General features: G+C 48.7%; 11 protein-coding genes across 11 annotated transcripts; 5 read left to right on the top strand and 6 right to left on the bottom strand.

Annotated features, from left to right (window-relative positions):
• Positions 1–258: 258 nt before the first annotated feature.
• N7517_007775 (gamma-glutamylcyclotransferase family protein) lies at positions 259–1,092 on the top strand (the record flags this gene model as incomplete). The annotated part of the gene is made up of 2 exons (XM_056725505.1): positions 259–512; positions 651–1,092. The coding sequence occupies 2 exons, from the start codon at positions 259–261 to the stop codon at positions 1,090–1,092; spliced, it is 696 nt and encodes a 231-aa protein (XP_056581755.1).
• Positions 1,093–1,861: 769 nt separating this feature from the next.
• On the bottom strand, positions 1,862–2,572 carry N7517_007774 (uncharacterized protein; the record flags this gene model as incomplete). The annotated part of the gene is made up of 1 exon (XM_056725504.1): positions 1,862–2,572. The coding sequence occupies one exon, from the start codon at positions 2,570–2,572 to the stop codon at positions 1,862–1,864; it is 711 nt and encodes a 236-aa protein (XP_056581754.1).
• Positions 2,573–3,859: 1,287 nt separating this feature from the next.
• Positions 3,860–7,224, top strand: N7517_007773 (WD40 repeat domain-containing protein; the record flags this gene model as incomplete). The annotated part of the gene is made up of 5 exons (XM_056725503.1): positions 3,860–4,402; positions 4,457–4,728; positions 4,782–5,621; positions 5,674–6,754; positions 6,799–7,224. 5 exons carry the CDS (start codon positions 3,860–3,862, stop codon positions 7,222–7,224), a joined length of 3,162 nt encoding a protein of 1,053 aa, XP_056581753.1.
• Positions 7,225–7,821: 597 nt separating this feature from the next.
• Positions 7,822–11,560, bottom strand: N7517_007772 (SPO22/ZIP4 family meiosis protein; the record flags this gene model as incomplete). The annotated part of the gene is made up of 17 exons (XM_056725502.1): positions 7,822–8,319; positions 8,385–8,675; positions 8,766–8,903; positions 8,962–9,125; positions 9,178–9,263; positions 9,323–9,509; positions 9,565–9,710; positions 9,766–9,896; positions 9,949–10,168; positions 10,223–10,258; positions 10,319–10,370; positions 10,422–10,503; positions 10,549–10,622; positions 10,673–10,928; positions 10,991–11,133; positions 11,185–11,235; positions 11,290–11,560. 17 exons carry the CDS (start codon positions 11,558–11,560, stop codon positions 7,822–7,824), a joined length of 2,826 nt encoding a protein of 941 aa, XP_056581752.1.
• A 677-nt stretch (positions 11,561–12,237) lies between these two features.
• acuM (gluconeogenesis transcription factor RDS2) lies at positions 12,238–13,624 on the bottom strand (the record flags this gene model as incomplete). Its single annotated transcript, XM_056725501.1, has 3 exons — positions 12,238–12,438; positions 12,509–13,257; positions 13,312–13,624. The coding sequence occupies 3 exons, from the start codon at positions 13,622–13,624 to the stop codon at positions 12,238–12,240; spliced, it is 1,263 nt and encodes a 420-aa protein (XP_056581751.1).
• Positions 13,625–14,757: 1,133 nt separating this feature from the next.
• On the bottom strand, positions 14,758–15,772 carry N7517_007770 (uncharacterized protein; the record flags this gene model as incomplete). The annotated part of the gene is made up of 5 exons (XM_056725500.1): positions 14,758–14,910; positions 14,972–15,079; positions 15,139–15,303; positions 15,355–15,439; positions 15,528–15,772. 5 exons carry the CDS (start codon positions 15,770–15,772, stop codon positions 14,758–14,760), a joined length of 756 nt encoding a protein of 251 aa, XP_056581750.1.
• A 625-nt stretch (positions 15,773–16,397) lies between these two features.
• N7517_007769 (basic helix-loop-helix domain-containing protein) lies at positions 16,398–17,743 on the bottom strand (the record flags this gene model as incomplete). Its single annotated transcript, XM_056725499.1, has 2 exons — positions 16,398–17,626; positions 17,680–17,743. 2 exons carry the CDS (start codon positions 17,741–17,743, stop codon positions 16,398–16,400), a joined length of 1,293 nt encoding a protein of 430 aa, XP_056581749.1.
• A 1,152-nt stretch (positions 17,744–18,895) lies between these two features.
• On the top strand, positions 18,896–22,170 carry N7517_007768 (cytochrome c oxidase assembly protein; the record flags this gene model as incomplete). The annotated part of the gene is made up of 8 exons (XM_056725498.1): positions 18,896–18,969; positions 19,048–19,159; positions 19,270–20,451; positions 20,594–20,706; positions 21,229–21,432; positions 21,493–21,562; positions 21,630–22,071; positions 22,124–22,170. 8 exons carry the CDS (start codon positions 18,896–18,898, stop codon positions 22,168–22,170), a joined length of 2,244 nt encoding a protein of 747 aa, XP_056581748.1.
• A 424-nt stretch (positions 22,171–22,594) lies between these two features.
• Positions 22,595–23,941, top strand: N7517_007767 (replication factor C subunit 5; the record flags this gene model as incomplete). The annotated part of the gene is made up of 6 exons (XM_056725497.1): positions 22,595–22,681; positions 22,741–23,363; positions 23,427–23,595; positions 23,650–23,748; positions 23,809–23,864; positions 23,917–23,941. 6 exons carry the CDS (start codon positions 22,595–22,597, stop codon positions 23,939–23,941), a joined length of 1,059 nt encoding a protein of 352 aa, XP_056581747.1.
• Positions 23,942–24,492: 551 nt separating this feature from the next.
• N7517_007766 (uncharacterized protein) lies at positions 24,493–25,047 on the top strand (the record flags this gene model as incomplete). The annotated part of the gene is made up of 4 exons (XM_056725496.1): positions 24,493–24,542; positions 24,600–24,658; positions 24,717–24,842; positions 24,965–25,047. 4 exons carry the CDS (start codon positions 24,493–24,495, stop codon positions 25,045–25,047), a joined length of 318 nt encoding a protein of 105 aa, XP_056581746.1.
• Positions 25,048–25,122: 75 nt separating this feature from the next.
• On the bottom strand, positions 25,123–26,053 carry N7517_007765 (mitochondrial 54S ribosomal protein uL16m; the record flags this gene model as incomplete). Its single annotated transcript, XM_056725495.1, has 4 exons — positions 25,123–25,295; positions 25,363–25,824; positions 25,884–26,016; positions 26,045–26,053. The coding sequence occupies 4 exons, from the start codon at positions 26,051–26,053 to the stop codon at positions 25,123–25,125; spliced, it is 777 nt and encodes a 258-aa protein (XP_056581745.1).
• Positions 26,054–26,390: the final 337 nt, after the last annotated feature.

Raw genomic sequence — 26,390 nt, 5'->3', positions numbered from 1 at the left:
GTCCATATCGTATATTTTTCCCCTTCCATCATGCCAGCTGCCCTTCAACATCACAGTACTAATATAGTGTGGTAAATTGCCCATCCTAGTAGAAAGAAGCATCCTGACTCAAGGTTGTTTGTTTTTACAATGTCTCAACGACTACCGTCCCTCTTTAACCCAAATTATTGATGCCGGATTAAACCCCAGGCTATCACCGACTTTCCCCTTCTTCGCGTTTCCTCCTACAAAGACTTGCCCTTCTATGTCTATCACAACATGCCCGATCACCCCCAAGAACAAACAAATGCAGACTCACCAACTACGTCTATTCCAGACGATGACTTTATGCCGGACAATACATCGCTAGAGGCTACACCACCCGAAGACCCCATGACCCGGGAGAAAAAAGTGAAGGCCAGAAAAGGCGACAGGAGGGCATACAGAAGGGCATACAGAAGGGCATACAGAAGGGCATACAGAAGGGCATACAGAAGGGCCAAGAGCAAGGCTAAGAAGGAGGCTGCAATCCAGTGAGAATTTCAATCCAGACAAGGCCTCAACCCCCTCGCCCCACCATGGACTGGAAGGATACCAGAAGCGACTCCATCCAAGAACCCACCCCAAAAAATCCCCACGCAGCAGTCTACGCTTCAGAATCCATCTACCAGAAGAACTACCACAGAGTCCATTACCAACCGTCTCGCCAATCTCGATAAAACTCCCCCATACCCGGTCTGTCACTTCTTCTACGGAACACTAGCAGTACCTTCACTCCTCCAGCGAATCATTGATCTACCAGTCGAACCAGGATTACACAAAGCCAAGGTCATCGGATACACCATTGCTAAATGGGGCGATTTTCCCGCTCTGATAGACAGCCATCCTTATCAGGAGATCCGCGGGTATGCGTACATCGTGCAGTCTGAGGAAGAGGCGTTGATACTTGCCAATTATGCAACGAAGGCTTATGAGGCATCACGTTGCTGGATTTATTTCCCCGATGGGAAGCGGCCTGCTGGGATTGGTGGTATGACGCTTATCTATGCTAGGGACGCGATTGCTTTGCTAGCAGCGATTTTATATGAATCTTTGGAACCGGCAGATAGTTAGGAATTTGAGTTGATCGATGGGCAATTTATATTCCTAGAGTAGAGATAGAGATCTCCGTCATGACCTTGCATGACCTTGTGTACTCTGTGAGCAATCAGATCGCTCATATGGTGATCTGTGAGGAATCAAAAAGCGGCAAGATGTGAGCACTAAAATGGAAAGCGAAAGGCTTACGGAGTAGAGTGCCAGGCATTATCGGGTATGTGATAAGTGGCTGCATGGACGACCCTATCGGGCCTTCATGTCGGAGTCCAGGGGTCAAAAACGGTTGTTTGTATTAATGGGTAAGAAACTGGTTTAAATACATGTGGGGCTCATGCCCTAGTAGCTATGCGCTGACACACCCCCTCAGCTTGCAGCCTTCAATCTATGTGCTCACCTATACAGTGTCCTTGTTTACTGTTATGGCGCATCATTATTTGACACTGCGAGCTGGAGAACTGCGTGTAGCTAGTAGCTAGAAACTGATCATCGGCCCCGAGGGCCATGCCGAATATGCCTATTGCGGAACTTCCTCCAAACCCTTGAACTCTGGAAGCACCTTCTTGATCTCAGCAAGGGTGGCTTCATCTAATTTCTCTCGAATGCGAGAGATAGTCGGCTGGTGTAGTTGGAAGCTTGGCGGTCGTATGGCTGGATTAAGGTAGAAGCACCGCTGGAAAGAGTGTAGCTTACCGCATATACATCGCTGCGGTTGTGCTTCGGGGTGACCTTGCCACGTCGAAAATGCGCCTTTCGGTGCTTCGAGTGGGTGTCCTTGCTCTGTAGCTTAAAACTCTCGTTGTCCTTGGAAGATCCGGATTAACCGGGGTACTTCAATCTTGCGTGACTTGTTGAAAACCTCGTGATACCAAATATCACAAAAACCGGGAGCAATATGCTTAAGACAATGTAGGATATCGAAGATCACACTCTCTTGATGCTGAATCTCTGGAACGCCGGCTGCGTTACCCTCGATATATTGTTGGTGAACGTCGAGAAGCCATTTTTCTGCGGTATCGTGCGTAACCCTAAACTCGAAAAGGCTACGCCACTTACGCCGTAGCATCTGGATATGTGTTCGGTCGGACGCTTGGAATAGCTCGGAGAGGGTTCGAAGTTGTTGATACGGAGTGAGCTGGCCGAGAAGGTAGGATTTATACTTAGGGTCTATCGTGGCTACGATTATCCCTATAATCATCCGTCGTGCCTTGCTTTGTGACTCGTATTCCGACCGCTCTTGCTGGTAGATACCTCGAAGATCGCGAAGACGAGCGACTTCTTGATTGGTAAGATCGCTCGTAGATTGTGCATCTTGTCGTATCTCGGAGGGCATAGGTTTTAACGGTGGTAGAGGTCTCTCGGGTTCAACTAGTAGTTCTGGGTTAATCTGCTGCCAGATATCCGCCTCGAGTGCTATCACCTTGATCTGTGATAACCACGGTTTCCACTGCTCGTAGGATGTAAGCCTTCCTAAGGCGACCGCTGACATGTTCTCCATTGTCGGGAATCAGGATTAGGCCTTGTGCCTAATTGTGCTTGCGAACCGGGCTCATAACTGTCGGAGTCCAGGGGTCAAAAACGGTTGTTTGTATTAATGGGTAAGAAACTGGTTTAAATACATGTGGGGCTCATGCCCTAGTAGCTATGCGCTGACACTTCAACGGTGCCTGAGTTGGGAATTGAGACACACAAGGATAGTTGGCCGATAAGCAGCCTTGTGATGTCTTTCCAGTGGTCTTCTCAGATATTCTGTTTGGATGTCTTTGAGATATTTTTTCTCCCTTCTCAGTCTCGTAGGTAGACGGCAGAGAGAAAGAGAAGCCTTAATTTGTGACGACTTTTCCATATATAACCGGGGACATAGTTTTTACGATGAGATACGATGTTGCAGCAGAATCTTTAGAGTCCTGTACGGAGTATGTACATACTTGTGGTTTGTAGAATGAACATGGGATGTACGACTTTAGTGCGGACAGTTGCATGAGACTTGTAGTCTGTACTCCGTATTATTGGTAGAAATGGGCATCGGAATGGACAGGTCAAATTGTGTAAAATTAGGGCACCGGGGGGCACGAGACCATTGAGGCACGTGAAAAGGTGTACGGAGTACTCCGTAAAGAGTCTCAGATTAAAAGCAAACCCACCTGTGGACCTCCCGTGGACCCCCCGTGCGCCTTTCGATCTGATCCGATCTGAGATACTTAGTATACCGTCCAACGTACTCCGTACTCCGTACTCCCATCAAAGCTCACATTAAGCCGAAGGCCCGGGTTAGTGCGGCGAACTGTGCGTACACGACCCACCGTTCATCTCGCGCTTTTTCGCAGATCAAGGGAATTCAGAGATCCCAAACCTCTCGATAGGTGGGAATTCGGCAATTCCTCAAATCCAAGAGGCCAATCAGAAGCCAACCAGGAGCCCATACAACCCCATGGAGCCAGGGGCATCCAAAAGGTTCAAATTCCTCCGATCGACTGGAATGATCTGCTTTAGCGCGGAATGAGCCTCGTGTTTGTTTCTTTTTCTCCGCCTATACGCTCGTTTGGTGAGTTCTATATTTGTGCATGGAGATCGGACTTGGCTGATCAGAGCTTCATTTCAGCTTGCCCCCACTAATTCTACCATCCCTCCACACTCTCTCCTGACCACTCCCCGAGATAAAATTTCCGACACCTACTACAGCCTGACTGGTACCCACGAACCTATCTGATGAACTTGGCTTGAAATGCAAACATCCCGCGCTCTCAGCGGACCTTAAATCACCGACCGCCTGTTCCCCGAGGATATGGCTACCACTGCCCCCCTCAGTGCGAAAAGCAAGCTTGCTGGACCCGGCGCATCCTTGAAAATCACTCCTTCCAACTCTCCAATCCTCCGACCAGGCACGCGATCCCCCAGCAAAACCGCACATCAATCCTTTTTATCCCTTCAAACCGTTATCGGCACAACAACAACAACACCCAATGGCTTTTCCAGCAATGATCAGAGCAGAAGCTTTGCACTGTGCGCTGGATCAGCAGCGGTTCTCGCAGAATTAGACGAGAACGACAATATAACACAGCGCTTCTTCCGAGCCCGCCCCTCCGCGACCAGCGTGAACCCATCGACTTCTTTTTACAACCAGTCGACTCCCCCAGCCACCCCGGACCCGAGATCGCGATCCCTTTCCCATATCCGATCGAACCCGCACCTCAATATTCCCAATGGGTCTCCGTCAAGCGAAGTCATCGACAGCGGCAGTCCACGTGGATGGTCTTCGAGGGAAAGAATCAAGGCAGTGACGAGTGTTTCGATCAGCCCGAATGGAAGATTTCTTGCAGTGGGAGAGGTAAGTGGGGAGAATTGAGACAAATTATTGCAAAACAGAGCTGACGACGTCAAGACTGGTTATAATCCTCGAGTTCTAATATTTTCGACAGCAAGAGATGCTTTGCCGGATGTTCCTCTGTCCATTCTAAATGAGCATACATTCGGTGTTCGCAGCCTGGCGTTTAGTCCCGACTCTCAGTATTTGGCAACGCTTGGTAATCCGAATGATGGATTTCTCTTTATCTGGGCAATAAATCTCAAAAATGGGTCGGCCAGGCTACACTCCGCGAATAAATGCACCTCGTTTATCAAAGATATGTGCTGGGTCGGCCAAAGCTTGGTCACGTATGTTTGATCGGATGGTAAAAACTAGCAGTCAACTAATGTCTTTTTCTCAGGACTGGTCTGCGACATGTGAAAGTCTGGCGTCTTCCAACGGTCATTCGACCTGCTTCACCGACCAAGTCACGTTTGAATATAGAGGGGGCTGGCCCCTCGCCCAATCCTGCCCCGAAAGCACTTTCCGGCAGAAATTGCCTACTAGGTGCACTGGGCGATAACACCTTCACCTGTGTGAACAGTATCTCCCACAACGAGGCTGTAATCGGTACAGATTCAGGGGCACTTTGCTTTCTCGATGATCGCGAGGGCTCCCAGAAGATGATCACGGTAAAGCAAGTTGGATTCAGCATCACCTCATTGGCTGTGGACTTTGACCAGGAATCTATATGGCTAGGTGGGCGAGGAAGGCAAATGCAGCGGGTGCCATTTGAAGTTCTACAATCTTCTGGTTCATCCACGCCGATGTCTCCTGTCCGCCTTGACAAGAGTGCAGTTGATAAGAAAAGCAAGGCGCCGGCGATTACCTGCATGGGGTCTCTCAATTCTCATATAGTCACTGTTGAATCCACCCGCGCGATCCATGTCTATCCGATTGATACTTTAGGCGAAGATGGTGAACAAGAGGAGGGCGAGGCTTCCATGCCGGCTCATCGGGATCCGATTCTCGGCATCTGCCGCATGGATTTCCCTAATGACTTGTCTGCGGACTTCTTCACGTGGTCTCGCAATGGTTCGGTGAACTTTTGGGATGCCCAAGGGAAGTGTCGAGGATCGAAAAATATCGACCTCGACCAATTCCCAGGAAAAGAAGATGATGCGGCAAACGAACTCAAAGTTTTGAGGACCGCTGAAAATGCGGACTGGTTTGTCTCTGGTGACAAATTTGGTGTATTGAGGTATGTGCAAATTTGACATAGTAGCCAAGTTCTTCAGCTGACTCTGACGCAGAACCTTTTCGAACTCCGACTGGACTTGCCTTGACCAGGCGCGCGCCCATGGTGGAGAGATCACCGATGTGGTCATCCAAGGCATGGACGAGACCTGGTTGGTAGCTAGTTCCGGGCGTGATCGGATGGTGCAACTCTTCGAGAAACGAGACAACGAGTTGCAATTGATCCAAACCATGGACGATCACGTCGGAGCTGTTGGACAATTGATGTTCATTAACGAAGGCGAAAGGCTCCTTTCATGCTCCGCAGACCGCACTGTTGTCATAAGAGATCGTGCGACACGCGAGGTCGATTGTGGCACGTCTGTTGCCTACCTCATTTCAAGGGTCATCACTCAAAAGGCTTCCCCTGTCTCGATGACACTTTGTCCAGACGACTCGAACATTCTATACCTTTCCACTATGGACCGTTGTGTTTCGAAATTCGATATACCTTCTGGGCGCCAACTTCACTGTTTCAAGGCATCTGATTCAGAGACAGCGGATGCAGTAGTTTTGGGCTCGTTGACAGTTGCCTCTGAAATCTCAGGTCAGACACCGAAGGTTCTTATAGGTGTTTCGAGCACCGACAAATCTATTCGCGTCTATGATCTGGAGCGAGATCAGCTCCTCACCGGCGAATTTGGCCATACAGAAGGCGTAACCGATGTGTTACTCCTGGAGGAGCGTGATAAATCCGATGGGTCTCAAACCAAGCGCACAGTGGTCAGTGCCGGTATGGATGGTATCCTGATGATATGGAACCTAGCTGTCCAGCAACATGTCTCCCCAGACCTGATCGGTAACATACGCGAGGACGACGAAACCCCCGTAAAGGAAATGACAGCGGCGAGGCCCCCTCTCCGCAAAGTCCTTTCCCGCAGTGAGCTCGCCGGATTCCAACGACCGGATAGCCCAAACCCTACAACACCAACACCTATACGCGAGCATTCTCCAACCCTACTCCGCAAGCTATCTCGACTATCTTTAGCACCAAGCTCACTAAAAAACCACACCGTTTCAGAAACACCCTCACCCCCAAACCGCCTCTCCCCAACACAACGCACACCCCAAGACCGACACCGCCGGTCCCCATCCCCAGTAAGCCCGAAATCCAAAACCCCAACGCCGCGAAAACCCCACAGCGCAAGAACCACCAACCGCCGCACATCCCTCGACTTCCGCAACCGCGGAAAAAAACCCCGCGCAGCGAGTTCGGAAGTCTGGATATGTCGACCGAACAGCTGTGTCGGACTCTGCGAGCGTATCGCAAGAAACTCAACGGCTCAAGTCAACTCATCCAAGCGCAAAAGGAACTCGAGCGCGAACTCAGTCTCACACTACGCGTTGTTGGTGGTCGTGGACAGAGCAGTGATGAGAGCGCTGAAAGCGCCGAGACAGAGACGGATAGTAGTGGTAAGGATATGGAGCGGGAGCGTAAACAGAGTTACTCGGCTGTGTCTAAGTCGCCTCGTATTCCTCATCGTATGCCGTCTACCCCGTCGTTACGGCATAAGGGGACACGGCAGGCTTCGCGGAGTCGTTCTTGTGATACAAATGGGGAGGAATGAAGTTCATTCTCTCATTGAGAATATTCTATTCTGCTTTCGGGAGAGGCATTGCATCTCTGGTGTTTATGGCTTCGGTCTAATTGCCATGGCGCTTTTATATCGCATTCCCTTGATCATTTCTTTGTTTCGTCCTTTTCTTTCTTGTTTACTGGCATTTTGGCCTGTGCATTCTCTTGGATCTTCTCTTTTCGTTTCCTTCGCATCTACGCATCATCTACTGGACTTTTGGTGGGCGAATTTCCTTTATACTTCCTGATTTCTTAGAGATCATTTCCCTTCTGATGATACCCATATTTACCTTTTAGGCTGTACGCCATCTCACCTTGATCAAAATCCTTGAACCCATTCTTTCTCTTGCTTTTATTTCGATCGGGAAGATATAAGAATACTTAATTCATTTCAATTCATCTCAGCCTAGCACTACACTACACACATTCCTCCACCTTGTCACAACCCGTTTGAAACATCACCGAACATCTCCATCCATTCCTCAACATAGTCTTGGCCAGTAGCGTTTCGATGAACGCTTCTTTCTCACTTCACGCACTCTCACCACAAAACCACTGGAAATATCCAGATAAAATCAGTCTGTCAAAATCAAATCAAGCTCCCCAGCCTAGTCTGGAGCGCCTGGACCACCTGTCTGCCCTGAATACCAGGTACAAGCTGAGCAATACGAATAGCCTTGTTCGCCCAACGCTGACAATCATCGTCCCGTGTAGCACGGTAAAAGTCAGTAGCCTTGTTGAAAGCCACCGTAGAAATCTTGATCAATTCCGCAGCTGGATATGTGAACTCGCCCCTCAGCTTCGGGTCGGACTGGATGGAATTCGAATCCTGCTGTTCGTGTTTAACCTCTTCAGCGCCGGTCTCTCCGCCTGCTATTGCGAGGACTCTGTCGAGCACTTCTTCAGCAACCTCGGCGTCGGCCATTTTGATATCTAAAAGGTCAATTCCAGTAGGGTTTATGTATCGGGGCCGTCCGACGGCTAGCGAGAATAGACAGTGGAGGTAGCGGGGCAAGGAAACCCGGAAATCGCCTTGGAATGTAGTAGGGGGATCATCCTGTAGCTTGCTGAGTTCTGACATGATGCGCTATTGTATGAATGTTAGTAGTTGTTTGGAAAATGTAGTACCCCGTTTATAAGAGTAGAGCGCACCTTGATGATCGGGATTACCACTGTGGGTGGTATGTTCCGTTGGAAAGCCAGATCTATAATCGGTGCGTAAAACCTCGGCTTGGGAAACTCATCGTCTGATGCACAAATGTCCAAGATATCCTGCCAGTGCCTGAGGTGCATGGCAGCTTCAAGGTCGAAAAATTGTGCAATGTCATGGTGCCTGTCTTCTTTCTCATTCGTAGCCTCGTCTGCCTCTTCTTCCTCATCTTCCCAACCGTGTAAATGATTGAGGCCGATGAAACAAGTGCGTACATTCATGTAATACGTTCTCTGCAGATAGTCAGTATGGTCATCATGGCCTATGCTGTTGTGACGTTTGGGTAAGGCGGGGATTTTGTCTAAAGAACTGTTGAAACGAACCTTGTTATTCAGATCGTTCTCGCGGCGGGCGTTAAGGGAGGCAGCAAGAATACGGAGGTAAACAACCGCAAATAAATGCGGTCTGGGTGCATTGGAATCCATCTCGGGGTATGCAATCTGCCGATATTGAAGCGCAAACTGAAAACACGTCAGTAAATATGGCCAAACATACACTTTGCATGGATCTAAAACAGACTTGTCTGGAGTAATCCAAGACCGAAGCAATCCACAGGAGCCCGGAAGAGCTCATAAGTTTCAAAGCGAGTTTGTAAGTCACGAAATACAGCCATTGTAGTTGGGTAACTGAGACCTCCTGGTCGCCACCTTCAAACATGCTGTTTCCTTTTGCATAAGACAGTGCTATTGAACGGTAAGTATGGAGAAATTGTTATAGATGCAGAGGGAAACGCACCACTCTCGAGTACAGTCTCGATACAGTTGCCAAGCCTCTCAGTGAAGCCTTTGGAAAGCTCTTGGAAAAGAAGAGTAATTGCAAATCTATTCAGGGTAGGCAAGTTAGTCATATACCCGAAGTCATATATATAGAGCATTCTCACATGTAATGCTCGGCGGCGGAAAAGTCGTGATGATAAATATCATCTGCAATCAAACACTTGGTAAATTGATCAAGACAGTTCATTACTTCTTCTGGTTTGTTTTGTCTCTGGGCCTCCATTGCGCACGATAGTAGGCTCATTTGCTTGTGTGGCACGGGATGCAGAGGAAAGCCGAGATAAAAATGCCCTTTCATATAGTTAGAATACACCAGAAGCGTCGAGGTTCCATGGATTATTCATACCGGAGCCGTCTTTTCCCTCCAGCAAGCTCAGCTTGTAGGACAAATACAACCGTTCGCAGTCCACCTGGCTTTGGACTAGACCACGATCCATTAACTGACGAGCACCGGCGAGGTTTCCAGTCTGTAGATAACATGCTAGCAGCTTCCTAAAGAGACGTCAGCCCGCCATGCAAGTTAAAGCTCAACTTTTGTTCTACCGACTTTTGTATCGCAATCTGGATAGATTGGGAGCAGTGTTGAAAGATCTTCGGTTCGCTGCACATCTGAAGCCAGAGTTGTGCAGTCCAGTAGTCGTTCTTGAGAAGGGCACCACCAGTCATTTTCCAGATGCACTGTATGTAGCCAGTCAGCTATCTTCATTGACCATGATGAGAGTTGCCTTACAATCACGGTGGCGTGAGCTGCGCTGGCGCTGATTGATGGGTATCCACGTTGCTCTAGTGCGTCAATCACACCCCGGAGGGTGCGAATTCGGATAGAATCAGAGCATTCCGATCTGCTCAAAAGTAGCGTAAAAGCAACAAAGCATTTCTCTGTCCATTCTCTGGATGGTAGAGGGCGCATGAGCAATATTCGAAGTGCTTCCATCCCGTTGTCTGAACCACTATAAAACCGTCAGCAAATTCGTCATCAGATCGGCTGTATCAAGCCTAGGTACCCTGCATGTCCCATAGAACGGGCAAATTGGAAAATGCTAGATTCACTGTTAACATCGATGAAAAATGACCAGGTTAATACTGGTGGGATAGCTCACATCGGCATGTTCATATCTGTGAGAGTCGTCTTCTCGACTAGCCTCTGCAGACCTACAATAATGTGGTTAATTCAATTCCATTCAAGACCAAGACCAGTCCTACCTTGGAGTATTCCGTGGGTACCAGGATTATTATGTCCCATAGAGAGATCAAAAAGGATCACAGCAGGGTGCTCTGGGTAAGTCTAGAAAGGTCAGCTTCAAGTCTAATACATTCTCCACAAACGTACTTCTCTCAAGACTATCATTTCAATATCGTACGTGACGGTTGCCTGGGGGTTTTTGATTTGAGTACAAGCCACAGCTGCAGGATGTTAGTCCGAGTCATCAGCTTGATTAAACCAAACCACTCACCAAGGGAATGTCGAACAACCAGGTTCCAGTTATCATAATCAGGAAATTTCATCACATCCATAATGGATGAAGCTTCCAAGCGATCTTTCGCTATTTGCAGCCATCTTGCTGCAATGTCAAACTGGCGCCGTGCGAGTGCAGAGTTGCCAATGATAAAACAAGTCTCGAAGGCCGCCTCTTCATCATCCGACAGACCAGGCAAAGGAATTTTGGCAAAGAAATGCTCTGCGATATCTACTCGATCCTGCAACCAGGCCTGGAATAATCTGTTAGTTCTGGTGTTGACATACAAAACAGTGTTCCGACAATACGACTCACCAGTCGAGCACGGAGCAAGTTGTATCGGGTGGTGAGAGTGCGGTTAGCTGTAGCATCAAGCCCAAGATGAGGAGCCTGAATACTTTCCAGCCTCAGAGCTGCGATTGACAAGATATTCAGCGCAATATCACGTTGCTGGTTCACTGTGCTTGTTGTTAGATCTGATAGTCGTAATGGGATATAGGATGATGTACCAATGCAAATACGGGCCGCCTTGAGGGCCAGGTCAAGAGCCCTGGTACTCCCTGTGAAATTGTCAGGTAAGCTCACTTCAATATATACTAGGGGTCAGTAAAAACCTAGGAGATCAGGCAACACAGCCATGTTCAACACGGCAAACGCGAGAGCCCTCACTTTGCCGAGTACCAGCACATCATCCGGATTGTTACCATGCGACACCATCAGCTCAATACAGTCGTTCCACAGCAATGTGCCAATCGTATCCAGATCCTCGTTCCCGGATGTTATTACCACGAGACCAAACGGGTTTCTGTTGAGCTCGGCATCCAGCCTGAGAATGACATTGGGGGAGAGAAGAGGACTTCCTGGAGCAAGGGCTGGATATAACATTGTATGCAATTCGTAAGCAAAGCCTAAGGTAGAAGAACTTGATGGTTAGCTGCTGTAACTTGCGGGTGACATGTGGTGCGGCTCATACCTGCCAGAGCCTGGCATGGTCCAGACGGTTGTGCCATGGAGAAGACTTGGGAATTGGGAGGCAGAGAAAGAAAAGGATGAAAAAAAGACGAGAGGAGATACAAGAACAGTCGAATTAAGGTTGACGAAAAGGTTAAAAGATGAGGGAGAGGAAGCGAGAGAGAAGATGGTTGGAGTTGGAAGAGCGTGAAGGGACTAAAGAGACGACTGAGTCGTGGAGGCTGCCATTCAAACACCAGGTGCCTCTCGTCTTTTGACAATCGTAAACCTGGGACATATACACTACTCAGAGAATTATCTTTTTAATTCCTATATATCATTCAACTTAAAACAGACTATTTGATGTTGTACACATAAATCGAGCACTATACATTTTTCTGCGAAAAGCACGACCAAAACACGGGGAATCACTAAACCAAAAGATGATACCAAAAGAGAAATCCTTGCGTGACATATAATAAATAACAGTCTACCAAAAAAAGTACTATTTATCGATGGGGAGGAAGTTCCCAACGATTAGAGACGGGCTGCACATTGTCAGTTGCGGCACACTTATATCTAGCGGACAGTTGGACAATACAAGGGAACACTTACATGTTGTGGTTATCTCGTCTGATCGTAAAAGAGAAGCAGCAGGTAATACCATCACCTGTTGAGTTAGGGTTGGGGCTCTTCAGCGTGCAACTGGTGAGCATGGCCTTTTGGGTATTGTCGAAGGCGATAGCGCCGAACTTTTCCCAATAGCTGACCAGCTGATCTTCGACGATGATCTCATGGATGGCAAGTTTACCCTACAGATAGTGGACATGTTAGTTTGATGTGATATGACGTGCATGGGTTGTCTTCGATTCTGAAACTTACATCTCGCAGACCCTCAACCGGAACGTCAATCAGCTGTGCCATCTCATTGTTCCCTCGGAAGATCTCGCCCGTTCGACGCCAGCAGCAGGCCGGGATAGCCATACTGGCAAAAACGCGGTCGTACTCCATCAGACTCCGCTCGAACCACATCTCCACCAGAATCAATTCGATATCAGTCAAGCTCTGCATGCGTTCTCGGAACTTGGGCCGGAACTTGTCGAGCTGTCGCAGAATCTTTTGCCGAGATATTTGCTGCATGTTCTTTTCCATGTACTGGTTCAATCGCGCATATCCCTTGACGTAGTTGAATGGTTTCAGTAATCCGGCGTCATATTTCGCTTTAAGAAGCTTGTTCATTCGCTCTTCTGGTGGATCAGTTCCTGCCGGGTCGGCGGCGGTCATGTAGTATGTTTCTCGGGCTTTGTCATTGCCGACCGTTGAGATTGGTCGTTGAATCGAGTCTCCTGGTACTTGGCTTTGTGCTGGCGGCGGAAGTTGTGCTGGAGGAGGCAACCCATTCGGCATCCCCATACCATTCATCGAGTTCATCAATGATGAATCGGGGTAGATTCCCTGCATATCTGGATTTTGGAACATTGCGCCGTCGTCCAAAAGACTGTTACTGAGGAAATCTCCGAGCAGATTGTACTCGTTGGTCACTTCGTGTGCATTAAACATGTAGGATGGGTGGAGAGAATGCATATCCTGGAACTGATTCTGACCACCTACCCAGTCGTTGTATTGCATGACTATCATACCACGTCAGCTGAGTGGAGACAAAACAGGTTACTTTGCGAACTCACGGTGAGAGTTAGCCTCGAGGCCCTGACTAGATGCAGAGAGATTGGCAGGCGGCACTGTTGAAGGCGGGTTCACAGCTGAGGGTGCAATTCCGATCGTGGTATCAGGGAATGATTGCTGACCAGCAGCATCGGGGACGTCGACACTCCTAGGCATGCTTTGAACGGTGCCCAGTTCATTGTTAGACGAGCCCTCGTCGTCTGCGGCGGAATGTTCCTGTTCACTACGTCCCCGTTTCGCAGTTTCCCTCGGCTCGTCATGACACAGATGACCGATGTTTCGCTTTATACAACGTGTGCAGGGCCGTTCCTTCATAGATACAGACAGGTCAGCTGGTGCGATTTATTTTCCGCGAGTCTGCGTTCAGGGTTTCAGAAGCGACGGGTTGCAGACGGGGAAAGGAGAGAGGTGTCGTACCGAGTCGCAGGTCATATGCTGTCCCACACGAACAAAACCCCGTTAGCAAAGCCAGTTCCTCGAATAGATATGCGCCGGCACTCTATGGCCTATTGCGAATGATGATCAAGTATAATGGCATTCCCAAAAGGTAAACTTACCGAGCGGCGGCAATATACACAGGCTGGAATTGCGGGAAACGTTAGCAAAGATGCTCTTATCGTGCGCAGAATCGGTCGCGCCAAGATCCCTGTCGCATGCTGCGCAACGGCTCCTTACCGTGATTCACCTTCCGGCGCTTCTTAGGACTGGAATGACTCCCCGAGGTCGTTTCGGCTTTGGCTGCAGAGTCTTTGATGCTCGTATCCTTCCCTGCATCTCTTTTCGGATTGGAAGCGCCTAGCGCATTCTTTTCAGTCATTGCGCAAGAGGTTAAGAACCACTAGGGAGCTAAGTGGCTGCCTGCAGTCCAGTAGTTGTTAAACGTCAAAAAGTTCTAAAAGTTGGGGATGGAGAAAGCGGAGTCACACCCCTCCGAACTCCTCCGCATGGGGTTGGCTGTTTGGGCACACGCCACTTTTTGGCGACCTCGGTCGAGGAATTACTTTCTACATTTTCTATACATTTTCTATTCTTACATTCTAATTGAAATTACTTCATGTACAAGGACTAGTATCTTATTGATTCTCAACTGTCTTTGTGTTGTGCAGCCTCGGATTGTCTGATTCTTCACTTTCCAGCTTGGACCAGGTGCGCATGATACCCTTTCAATTTAGTATACTTTACCCCTGCAGTACGGGATACCCCATGTCGATGAGAGGTTCAACCGTGCCCGGTTCCACCGCATGCAGTTCAGCGAATGCATTGCAATTCGATCACGCGACAAGGATTGCCAATGTAATTCCTAATTGCCAAGCTCGGGACTTGGCTTGCTTTTTAATAGGCGCGCATATCCTGAGCCCGAGGCCCTTCATGTGTCAATCGTAAGCATCAAAATGCGGGGATTGGTGGCTTGTGTGGTGTGGTGAGGTACAAGGGGGGGGGGGGGGCGATCAGTCGTTAGGCATCGAGTATAGATCCAAGGCAGCTTGTGATCGAGTGATGGCATCCCCGAGTCCGGCGAATGGGGCGGTATTGTTTTGGATAGATTGAAGATGGCCATGCAGTTGTTTCATCAGTCCTTGGACTTCGGGGTCAGTGTCCAACTAAAATAAAAAAAACAATGGTAAGTTGACAGAGCGAGCACGTATAGTTCACAGTCCATACCTCATCCAGTGTCACTTGGCTATCTTTTGCGCCAAGAAGCGTGAACTCCGAGGATCCAAAACCCTCGGTTTGAGGAAGTGCATCTAACTGTCGGAGCACGGGGTGTTCCTACGATCGTAAAATATTAGCCAGTCACACTTAAGAGGCAAGATGAGTTTGCTGCATACATTCTTAGACTGTCGTTTCCTTTCAGCCTCGGCCCGTTTGGCATTCTTGTCCATTTCCTGAAGCGACTTTGTTTCAGCAGCAAGGAGCGCTTCTTCTTTCGCAATCTCGGCTTTAAGTAGATCGACACTATCATTCATCGTGGCCAATTGGCCCTCGAGGGAGCGCTAAAAATATAATCAGTATGGAGTTGTCGACAACCGCAGAGCGTCACATACGTGCTCATTCAGCGCAGATTCGTAGTCGAAGTTGGATTCCTTCGTTATAGGCGGAAACGGCATTCGGGGGAGTCGTTTGCCTAAACTGAAACAAGACGGAGTATACGGTTAGTATCATCCCTCAAGACACTGGTAGCTCTACGGAAGCTACCAGACTAAGCATGGGGCCTTACTTTCGCACGACCGCTTGCACGGCGCCCTGCGCCTCAATGCGCTTGCGCTCATTTTGATTCCGCATTATCACCGGTCGCTCGAGGGAGTGGAACATGGCCTTGACCTTTTCCTGGACGGGTTCCGGTAGAGGGGCCCATTTCGACTTGATGGTCTTCTCTGGGACGCGACGGACGTGAGGTTTGAGATAGGCGTAGTGTTTGGAGTCGTCAGGGGCATCGTCCGTGTGTTTTCTTTTTGGAGGCATGGTTGAAGGTGTTGGATCTGTCAAGATCCACAATTAAGGTTACGCGTCTTCACATGCAGGCAAAATAGAGCGGTGGAGACAAAACATGGAGATAGTCCCGCATGTCTTGGCCTTTATATATTCGTACTACAATATAGTATTTGAGAATGAACCCCGTTAAATGTCGAATTATGGTATATCTACATTGGCTTGTGTGCAAGACGGCGAAATAAAATCGCTTTCGAGGCTTTATTCTTTTTATGATGGTCTACGTAGCAACCTACATCTTAACATACTGACGAAAACAATCAAAAAAAAACATGTACTCAAACTATGTTCTGCCTATACAGGCCTTTCGAATTATGCACTAGGGTATCGATATTTGCCGAAGACCAGCCGAAAAACGACTTGTATCACCGACAGCGGTTAGACTGGAAAGAAAAACACGGCGAAGAGTATGCAGAGAAAATATGCAGGGAAAAGAAAATGGTATCTTGTGGCCAGATTTGCGAAGATGAAATGCCAACTCGCCATGCATACACCAAACTGTCCACCCGCTGAAACGCTTGCAATCCCCGCGAACAAAAGAGGCAGGGACCATCCATGAGATCATAAAGTAGGGCTGTGGTCTTGTCACAGAAGGGTATCATCGTGGCATCACCAACCCATTGATCCCCTTCAAGTCACGCAGTTGCCCTTGGAGTATGTCATTCCCCCGGAGAAGGTCTTCAAGCCAGTCAGCGGCTCCAGTGAGCATAGCGCTTTTGCTGAACCCGCCGCCTCTGAGCGCAGGGACCAGTGTGCACAAGTCTTCAAAGCCTTGGCGAATGAGATTTCGGCGTTTCTGCTCCGAAAGAATGTGGTTGGTCCGTTTTTGCTCTTCTGTGAGATTCTCTCGTGCGGCTTTGGATCCTGGATGCAGTCGGGCTTTTCGAGACATGTCCGTTGACGTTGATACCCGTCGACCTCTGCTGATAGATCCCCTAGATTTTCTTGAGTGAGGTCGTCCATCATCGTCATCGGAGTATTCGTCGAGCTCCTCTTTCATGGGTCTTGGCCGTTTTCGAGCATGTAAGCTCTCATCCAGGACGGCATTACTTCGGAAAGCGGATCGTTGTGGGGGAGCCCCAGGCATGCACTCTGGACTAGGTGGGCGTGTGTTTGCTGCACTGCTTTGGGGTTCAAAACACCCGAGATGATCGAGCAGGTCATTTGTTCGCTGTTCCTCGTCAGGCTGGTCGGGGGGGCGAAGATAGCCTTGGTCCATGAAACTGGCATCTGAGCCCCACCGCAAACTGCGGACCTTTCTTGATGGATGCTGATCCACAGGAATGGGGTCACGGACGTCAAAAAACATCTCTGAGGTATGATATCCAGCCGGGACATCAGCCCGGGGTGGGGATGAAGTTGAACCCCGTGCATTATTGCCAGTATGTGAGCTATTTGTCCGTTGTGATCCAGGAGTTGGCAGAGACTGTCCCGGGAAAGCCTGATGTGCTAACGTGGATCCTACCTCTGATCCGTTCACGCCGGTATGGTAAAGCATGGAGGCTGCGGCGAATATATCCGAGCTTGTAGGGTTGCTTGTCATCATTGTGCCAGCTGCTTTGCCTAGCCCGTGCTGCTGAAATGAAGGCTGTGAGAGGGATGTGGTTGAGCCCTCGAAGTTGGGTGGCAGCTCAGCTGACCAGTCAAAGTCGGGTACCCCGGGTTTATGTTCTTGTCGCATCCAAAAGTCATTTGTAAAGTGGTTTGCGTTCATAGTAGTAAAGAAGTTGTCCAGCATACTGGATTCATTATCATCAAGAAGAGAAGGCCCTGGTGGCAAAGCAGGTGCCTGTTCAAATGGGGTGTCCATTGGGGCGAGAAAGGAGTCTGGAATCGGGTTAGAGAGCGAACAGTACAAAATAATGCCGAGGACAACTTACATCCGAAGGGAGCAGATGGGGGGGATGTGCGCTCGGTTTGAATTTCAGTCCCATGCCCATTCATAGTGGGAAATGGTTCAATATCAAGAAGAATTTGTATGCCGGAGTGTCGGTCAAGGAAAGGGTTGCTACTCTGATGTCAAGAGCAGCGCGGACCAAGGCAATACTGTCATGCCTTGGATTCGAATGCAAGATATATGTGATCAATGTGATAAGACAGGCTCGACTCCACAAAAGAGGGACGCGGGGGGTAGATCGAGGCCACGGGGAGATTCTCTAGGTTGATAATGCGACTCGATAAGGTAGTTCGGTTTAGCGCAATGGGATAGGAACAAGAAGTTTAGATAGAAGTGCAAAGAAAGACAGAAACGAGAAGATCAAGAGAGCGAAAGCAAGAGAGATTCGTCCTATAGAAGAAGGAGAGTGATTAAAGCAATCGTCCTGTTCGGACAAGGACCTGATCACATGCAAAATTTGAGCGCGTGACGTAACAGTACGAAAATTACCGAAAATACCGCCGTTCCGGTGTGGCTTAAAATGGACCCTCGGTATTTAGTACGTTCCTGGGGAGAGCTGTTGACTTCCGGAGAACCCTCCCGAGGCCCTGAGAGAGGTCAAGTTGTCTTCATGCTGCAAGTACACTGCAGGTACATGTACATTCATCTTTCTTTACTCTTTTTCAACCATCTTGCGGTTCATCTTCTTCTTTTGGATTGTTCCTCCTGAGATCTGCATTTTTGGACTTTTAATTTTTTAAAAAAAAGTCATCCTTATTCAGTCAAAGGGCCCCGCTATCCCGACTATCTCGCTCCGAGAGGCCCATTACTTCGGATGATCGTCCTCGGTCTTCTCTTAATCGGTCCCTCCCCCGATTTTGGATCTTGTTTGCGGGGATTTTTCTGAGTTTCCCCCTGGGACAGGGACCGAGGTCCAACCAAAGCCTCTCTAACAGACCATTACACCGGCATCCACAGTTGATCCATCCAACGATCGTGCGAGTGTCAAATTTCCCTCTACCGGAGAATACTACCCAATTTTCGAGAGGTGCAAATTTGTAGGTCACTCACGGACAAAATCTATTGACCTCTTTCACCTCCTGATTTTCTGATTGGTGAGGAGATTCTTGTGAATCCCATCAGAGTTTACAGTTAGCTGACCCCTCGTCGCCGATTAGTTCGGGGAACTGTGATGTTGACACCTCCCGACGGATCATGACATGAAGGTTTCCGGCAGCATGGAACCTGCACTCCGGAGACGCCATGGAACGGACAACGTCCGGGTATTCAAGCCGTGAGTCCATGCGATCTGTTACCCTTTGGCTTGGTGCAACTGTGTGATCTGAAGAGCCCTTGCTGATTGTCATTGTAGCCTCCTTCGCGCCTATGCGCTCGGGTACCTGTCTTCCGTCACCCCGAAATTGGTTTCTTATGTACGCCAACTGCGCAATAAGGATTGGACTGCGCGACAGAAACTTCAAGAGGTATGTTGTGACATCACCTAGTGTGGACTTGTTATCGCGACTTATCGTCAACCTTTTTTCTCTGCTCTATCGCGCAAATGAAGTGCTATAGCTGACATCGATTTCAATAGCTAGCTAAAGTCTTGACTGGTCCTTTCCGTCTGAACAGTTTCCCAACAGCTTGTGCTTCCTTGGTCGGTGGCTCAACCCTACTACCAATAGGATTGTATCGCCTGTGTGCATTGATCACAGCAGCGCTCTCCAAAAGTGACGTTCAGATCTCACAAAAGCTCGACCGCTTAATCAGATTCGTCATCACCTTTCTATCTGGATGGTTCAGTTTTCAACTCCTCAACAGAAACCGCATCTGTCTACCAATAGAAGATGTCAGAGCTATCCGGAACTCCACAGATCAGGGGAAAGATCATGGTCAAATCATGGCCAATCCGCTGGAGCATCACCGCCCAGAGTTAGCAGGGAGGACAATGGACCTCACAATCTACATGGTCACAAGAGCCGTAGATGCGGTCGCGTGTGTTGCATGGGGTCGCTGGTCCCGTCGCCGCCGCGCCCAGAACCGCTGGACGACTGTTGAATCCCTTGTCCCTGGCTTCGCTGACGCAGCTGTCTTCGCCATGAGTGCCTCTGTAGTCATGTGGGCATGGTTTTATCTCCCTGAAAGACTGCCTAGGACCTATGAGAAGTGGATTGGGGAAGCTGCTCAGGTCGATTCACGATTGATTGAAGCATTGCGTCGTGTTCGACGAGGAGTCTTCGTTTATGGAAAGGATACAGGCCAGGCACCTCTTCTCCAGTCGATGTGCAAAGACTACAACTGGCCAGAGGTATGGGGAGATCCAGCAAAAGTGGCCCCGATCCCTTGCGAAATGGTTCACATGGGCTGTGGCCCTAGTTGTGAGAAACACGCATTGTATCGATTTGCCAAAACCTTCAAATTTGCCTGTGCAACCTATATACCCCTACAGATTGTTTTCCGTCTACGCCGGATGAAATCTGCAACTGCCCTCCGTCGGGCCCTTTCTGATGCAGCACAATCATCTGCCTTCCTCGCATCTTTTGTGAGTCTATTTTATTACAGCGTTTGTCTTGCTCGGACACGAATTGGCCCCAAGATCTTTGATGCGAAGATCATCACTCCGATGATGTGGGACTCTGGGCTCTGCGTCGGTGCGGGATGTCTCATGTGTGGCTGGAGTATATTAGTTGAAAAGACGCGGAAGAGACAGGAGTTGGCGCTATTTGTGGCACCCCGGGCTGCCGCCACGGTCCTGCCACGATTGTATGATAAAAAGGTACGTATCGGACCCTCGCATCCTCTGTCCACAACGGGGTTACACCCACATCCCCTCCACCCCCTTCTCGATGTCTCCAAATTAGCCTGTGACAGGGTCCCAGAACGATCACGAGATGCTGACGTATGTCAATGTTTCCCAGTATCAATCCCGAGAGCGCGTTGCATTTGCTGTTAGCGCTGCTATTCTTATCACTTGCCTCCGCGAACGGCCTAGCATGGTACGAGGAGTTTTCGGTCGCATCACATCGAGCGTGTTGAATTAGATCTTCCTTCGGTGAGATGCCTCGAAGGCATCAACCTCTTGTATTAGTATTCAGTTATCTTAGACTTTGGGGCTGACCAGTGACTTCTGGGTGCCACTACCCTGTATTATTTTTATCAACTTTGCATTATTGCGTATATATGCATTCAAATGATCTCCACAAGCCTAGTGACCCCTATCAAACACTATGTACAAAGCAAAGTATCTTCATACCTATGTATAGTGCCATGATCTGAGGTCTGCTTCTATACCGGTAAAGTAGTCGCTGGTTATGTCAAACTTGCAGCCTGGGCAACCTGAGGATTGAACTATAACGTCAGAAAATCTTGATCCAATTAATCCTCATTAACAATAAGGAATCAAATCAAAACCTTCACCATGGCTTACTATTGCTCGCCATTTAGATGTAACGTCCAGACCCCGAAGCTTAAGGCTTATCGATAAGCCGTTGAATCACGTGTTGTGGATCGCTGGTCTCATGCGACTCAACATCCGATCCCATTGAAGTCATAGAACCATGTTTTCACGATTAATCCCCTCACTGGGGCGCTCTGCGCTGACGGGGATGATCCCCCAGCGGTCAATCTATCTCCGGAAGAGCGTTTTCGAGGTAGAGCGGAGGTATTTCTCGAAGAATTTCCTGCTTCATGAACAACGCAATTCAGCTGCAGCGCCTTTTAATACCCCAGAATCGCAAAAACGCAATACCTCTACAATGTGAGCCGCCATGAGACCCCAATCCGAAGGAACCCATGTGCTAACAAAGCCCCTGATCAGGTACTATACCATCAGCATGATCCTTGGGACAGTTGCCCTCGCATATGGATCTGTCCCTCTTTACAAAATGGTATGCCGAGCTCTCACTTGATCGAGTATGCATCCTGAACAGAATCTCATTCTAATCCCAATTGCAGATCTGCCAACAGACCGGTTGGGGCGGTCAGCCAATTCTCACCCACCGAACCGGCGACGGTGATACCTCTGCACGTGTGACACCAGTGACAGATTCTCGTCGTCTGCGCATCACATTCAATGGCTCAGTATCAGATGTCCTCCCTTGGAAGTTCACTCCTCAGCAACGCGAGGTCCGAGTGCTCCCCGGCGAGACAGCGCTGGCGTTCTATACCGCAACGAATAAGGGCCCGCATGATATTATTGGAGTTGCAACATACAGTGTCACGCCAGGCCAGGTTGCGCCGTACTTTAGCAAGATCCAATGCTTCTGCTTCGAGGAGCAGAAGCTCAATGCGGGAGAGTCGGTCGATATGCCTGTTTTCTTCTTCATTGATCCTGACTTCGCTACCGATCCTAACATGAGGGGCATTGATACAATTACCCTGTCATATACCTTCTTCAGTAAGTTTTGCCTCTATTCGTTGCTTTCTTGGCCAGATCTAACCCAAAGCAGAAGCGAAATATGATGACAACGGTGTTCTGACGCCAATCGCATCATAAGAAGCTCATACCGAGGGCGCATTGGTGTACTGTAATTCAACTGTGTGAATATACATAGACTTGAACATTCGACAGTGAACAAAAAAACATGCGTGGGTTGTGTCCGGCTTTTCACATTCATCTCATCTCTCAAAGCAAATTTTGCATGTACTATAAATCTCGGAGTCTGGCGGAAGGCTGCCAAATGCCTAGAAAACGATCTACCTGTATATATTATTGAATTTATCCATATATGATTGTACAACCTATATTGAAATAAGTTCTCCGAGGCCCTTTGCTGCATCCATCGATATAGCGGGAGCGTGCACGGACCAGTGATTAATTAGGCGCGTGTCTGGACGCGTTCTCCAGTCCGCATCCTCTATCGAAAAACCACAAGCACCTCGATTTCTCAATCTTCTCCGTATTTTACAGAGTTTTCAATATGGCTCTTCTAGTGGACAAGCTGCGGCCACGCACCCTCGATGCTCTCTCGTATCACCCCGAGCTTTCTGATCGCCTGCGTTCACTGGTAAGAAACTCTGACCTATGGAACACGAACATCATCTTAACACAAGGTACCCTTGATAGGCACGAAGCGGAGATTTCCCTCATTTACTAGTCTACGGGCCCTCGGGCGCTGGCAAGAAAACACGGGTCATTGCGACACTAAAAGAACTGTACGGCCCCGGTGTCGAGAAGATCAAGATCGACGCCAGAGTCTTCCAAACGACGAGCAACCGAAAGCTAGAATTCAACATTGTATCATCGGTATACCACCTTGAAATCACTCCCGCAGATGTCGGAAATTACGACCGGGTAGTCGTCCAGGAATTGCTCAAAGAGGTTGCGCAGACGCAACAGGTGGATCTCGGCGCGAAGCAGCGATTCAAGGTCGTCGTGATCAACGAAGCTGATCATCTGACACGCGACGCCCAAGCAGCTCTCAGACGTACCATGGAGAAATACAGTCCCAATCTACGATTGATTCTCCTAGCCAACAGCACCTCCAACATCATTGCACCGATTCGGTCTCGAACCCTGCTGGTCAGGGTTGCCGCGCCTACTGAAAACGACATTTGCTCTGCGCTCCATCTTGCAGGGAAAAAGGAAGGATGGACCGAGTCTGAGGTGCTTAACAAGAGGATTGCAAAGGAGAGTGGGCGCAATCTGCGTCGTGCGCTGCTTATGTTCGAATCAATTTATGCGCAAAAGTGAGTCTCCACTTAGATTCCCGTTGAAATGGATTTTAGAGGCTTACCTTGTTTGAAATCTAGTGAAAAAATTACGGACAAGACCCTCATCCCACCTCCGGACTGGGAGGCCCTTGTTAGCCTTACGGCTGATGAGATTCTGGCTGAACGGTCACCGGCTCGGCTGTTGCACGTCCGCGCACGTCTTTATGATCTTTTGACCCATTGCATCCCACCGACAACCATTTTGAAGGTGTGTATTAGTCTTTGCAATTAACATGCTCCCCATACTAATTGCTGGTGCTAGACTTTGACATTCAAGCTCGTTGCACGAGTCGACGATGCACTGAAGCCAGACGTTATCAAGTGGTCTGCATTCTATGAGCACCGCATCAAGCTGGGAAGCGTAAGTCATTGATGATCATCATTACCAGCAATTCAAGTGCTAATGTATATTTCGATACAGAAAGTGATCTTCCACCTCGAAGCCTTCGTGGCCAAGTTCATGCGCATCTATGAAAGGTATGCTTTGCCTCCATAATTCAACAGAGACATATAATTAACAACACATTAGTTACCTGATGGGCATGGACTTTTAATTACTCACTACCCACAAACCAAGACCATGGATGAATGACGATTTGTACACTAAGGTGATTCAGTGAACATGGGATCTAGGAAGTGATGGGCTCCTATTAAGCAAAACACACTGATTCGAAATCCCCAAGTATCCGATTTATTTTCACTTTTCACGGGCGCATGAAGGCATTTGCTGAGAAGGATTTTGGCGTTATATCACTTGTCATTGTGTACTATCTCTGATGTAGTGGAAAGATCTTTGCATACATCAACCTCTCAAACTCCCATCTATGTCTGCACTACAATAGTGAAGCTGTGGTCTACATTGTAGCAACCGTCGATTATGAATAGCATAGATTTGTTAAAATGATATTAATCCCGAATTGTGTATATCATTTTCCTCTTAACATGGATACGTCATCACATACCCCTTCCCGAGGTCATCCATAAATTGAACCACCTGGTGGTAACATCAGAATAGCTTTCATGTGTTGATCAGATCAGGACCTTCTGCTATATTTTCGTATCATCGTTTCTATCACTATACTTATTCCACACGAGCAGCACCAAAATGTCCGACCCCAGACTTATTGATATGGAACCCGGCGGAGAGAGCACTCAGTATGGCTGCATCAAAACCACTCCGGCAATTGGTCTCCGCTAATATACAGGGTGCAGATATGAGTCTATCCGCGAGTTCACTAAGAGTCCCTCAAAGCAGACTGGGCAATTGGGAGGTGCGTTTCCTTGAAGATAATTTTGGGTGCACTATAGCAATGACTGACCTCATCCAAGGCCACAGTAAACATACGATAACCGAGAAGACCCCCAGCCTAGGAATACATGGCACAGCATCCAGCAATGATGAGGATTTCCAGGCCCAGAAGCTGGGTATGGGAGTATTCGCTGACTCTAGTAAAGGTAAATGCTGAATATATTTTCCTTGTCTAAACTCCTAGTATCAAGACAAAGGACCCATCGGAGGAGCCTGTGCCTCGATGGCTCCTAAAGAGACGCAAACAGCTGATGATAATGTACAAAAGATATGACACATGACGAGGACGATGCCGCGACTAAGGCCCGCAGACTGCAGGGGTATGGGCCTGGGTCTGGTGTCGGAGCTTAGTGGGCAAAGACGACAAAAGCAAAGGACATGACCGATGAAAAAAAGAGAAAACGGTATCATGCAGGAAACGACAGTTTATTGGGTGGGCTCGGAGCTGGAGGAGGAGGTCTTCGGAGGTGAAGCGAGGTCATCGGTACCAAGGGGCGGGTTTCTGCGCGCGCGCTTGAGACTCTCGAGGGTGACGCCGTTTCCGAGCTTTGTGATACCAACGACAGGGGGATCATCCTTGTGGACGAATTCCCAGAGGCCTAATGAATCAGAATGAGCATCTTTTGTACCTAAGATAGTAGTGCCTGTAGAGAATGGATAACCTACCTGGCAGTTTGTGGCCCGCCAATCTGAAAGCCTCGCGGGCAACCTTCTCGTGGACATCTCCCTTCAATTCAAAGACGATTCGGCTCACGGGAAGTCGGACAGTCCAGTAGTCGAACTTACCCTTACCCTTACCCATACGCTGCTCGTTACCCTTGGTGTAGACACCAATGTTGGCACTGACACGCTTGTACAGCTTATAGTTCATTCCTCGTAGCCGCCGCTTGATAGTCTCTTCAGCGATCTTCAGCGCCGATGCAGGCATACGGCGGTCGTGGTCTTTCATGCGCAGACCGAAGTCTCCCCACACGACTGTTGTTCCTCGGGTGGATCCGCCGGTAGCGACGTGAGGGCGACCCTTGGGGGATTTGGATTTTTCTTGGAATTTTGGGGTCAGCCAATCGAGGGCGGGCGAGGTGGTAGAGAAGCATCGTGATAGGGAAAAGGTGGCCAGCGGTCCCGACACTGTTTCGCACTGTTAGTCTTCGGCTGAATGAATTTCCGGGGAGTTAAATGGCTCGTACGGGTTGGCCGCGTGCAGGCGGAGAGCGGTCCAGCAAACATCTTGATCTGTGGACCCATTGTGACGAGGGAGGCGGCGAGATATACCAATGTTGCGAAAGGCTTCGTTACTCCGGCACTTTTCGATGATTCGCACTAGTCTCAAAGTGGAAGTGCTGCATACACGTGACATGACTTATGGGTGCTTATTTCTGCCCTGTAAATCAGGCATTTGAGTGCAGCATCTTTCATTCTACTCCGTACAGTAGCTCTAAACAGCATCTATTTATCCGAGATGCATCAATTGTACAAAAATAGCAAGTCTGTGCCATAGGACATAATTATTAAAGCGTATGTAGTGCATATATAGTATGCTCTGTGGCTGATAATCCTCTTACCGTTGCCCAAGGCTTTGTAGATAGATGGTGACTCCTTGTACCCTAAGGGTATTACAGTATCTGGGGAGCTTGACAAATTATGTACGGAGTATCCTTTCATGATTCTTAGTTATACGTTGTACATAGTCCCAA

The sequence above is a fragment of the Penicillium concentricum genome (genome assembly GCF_028827145.1).
Source record: "Penicillium concentricum strain IBT 3081 chromosome Unknown utg000002l_segment0_segment0, whole genome shotgun sequence".
Taxonomy (NCBI): Eukaryota; Fungi; Ascomycota; class Eurotiomycetes; order Eurotiales; family Aspergillaceae; genus Penicillium; species Penicillium concentricum.
Note: the sequence above shows the minus strand (reverse complement) of the source record. Positions and strands in the feature narration are given on the sequence as shown.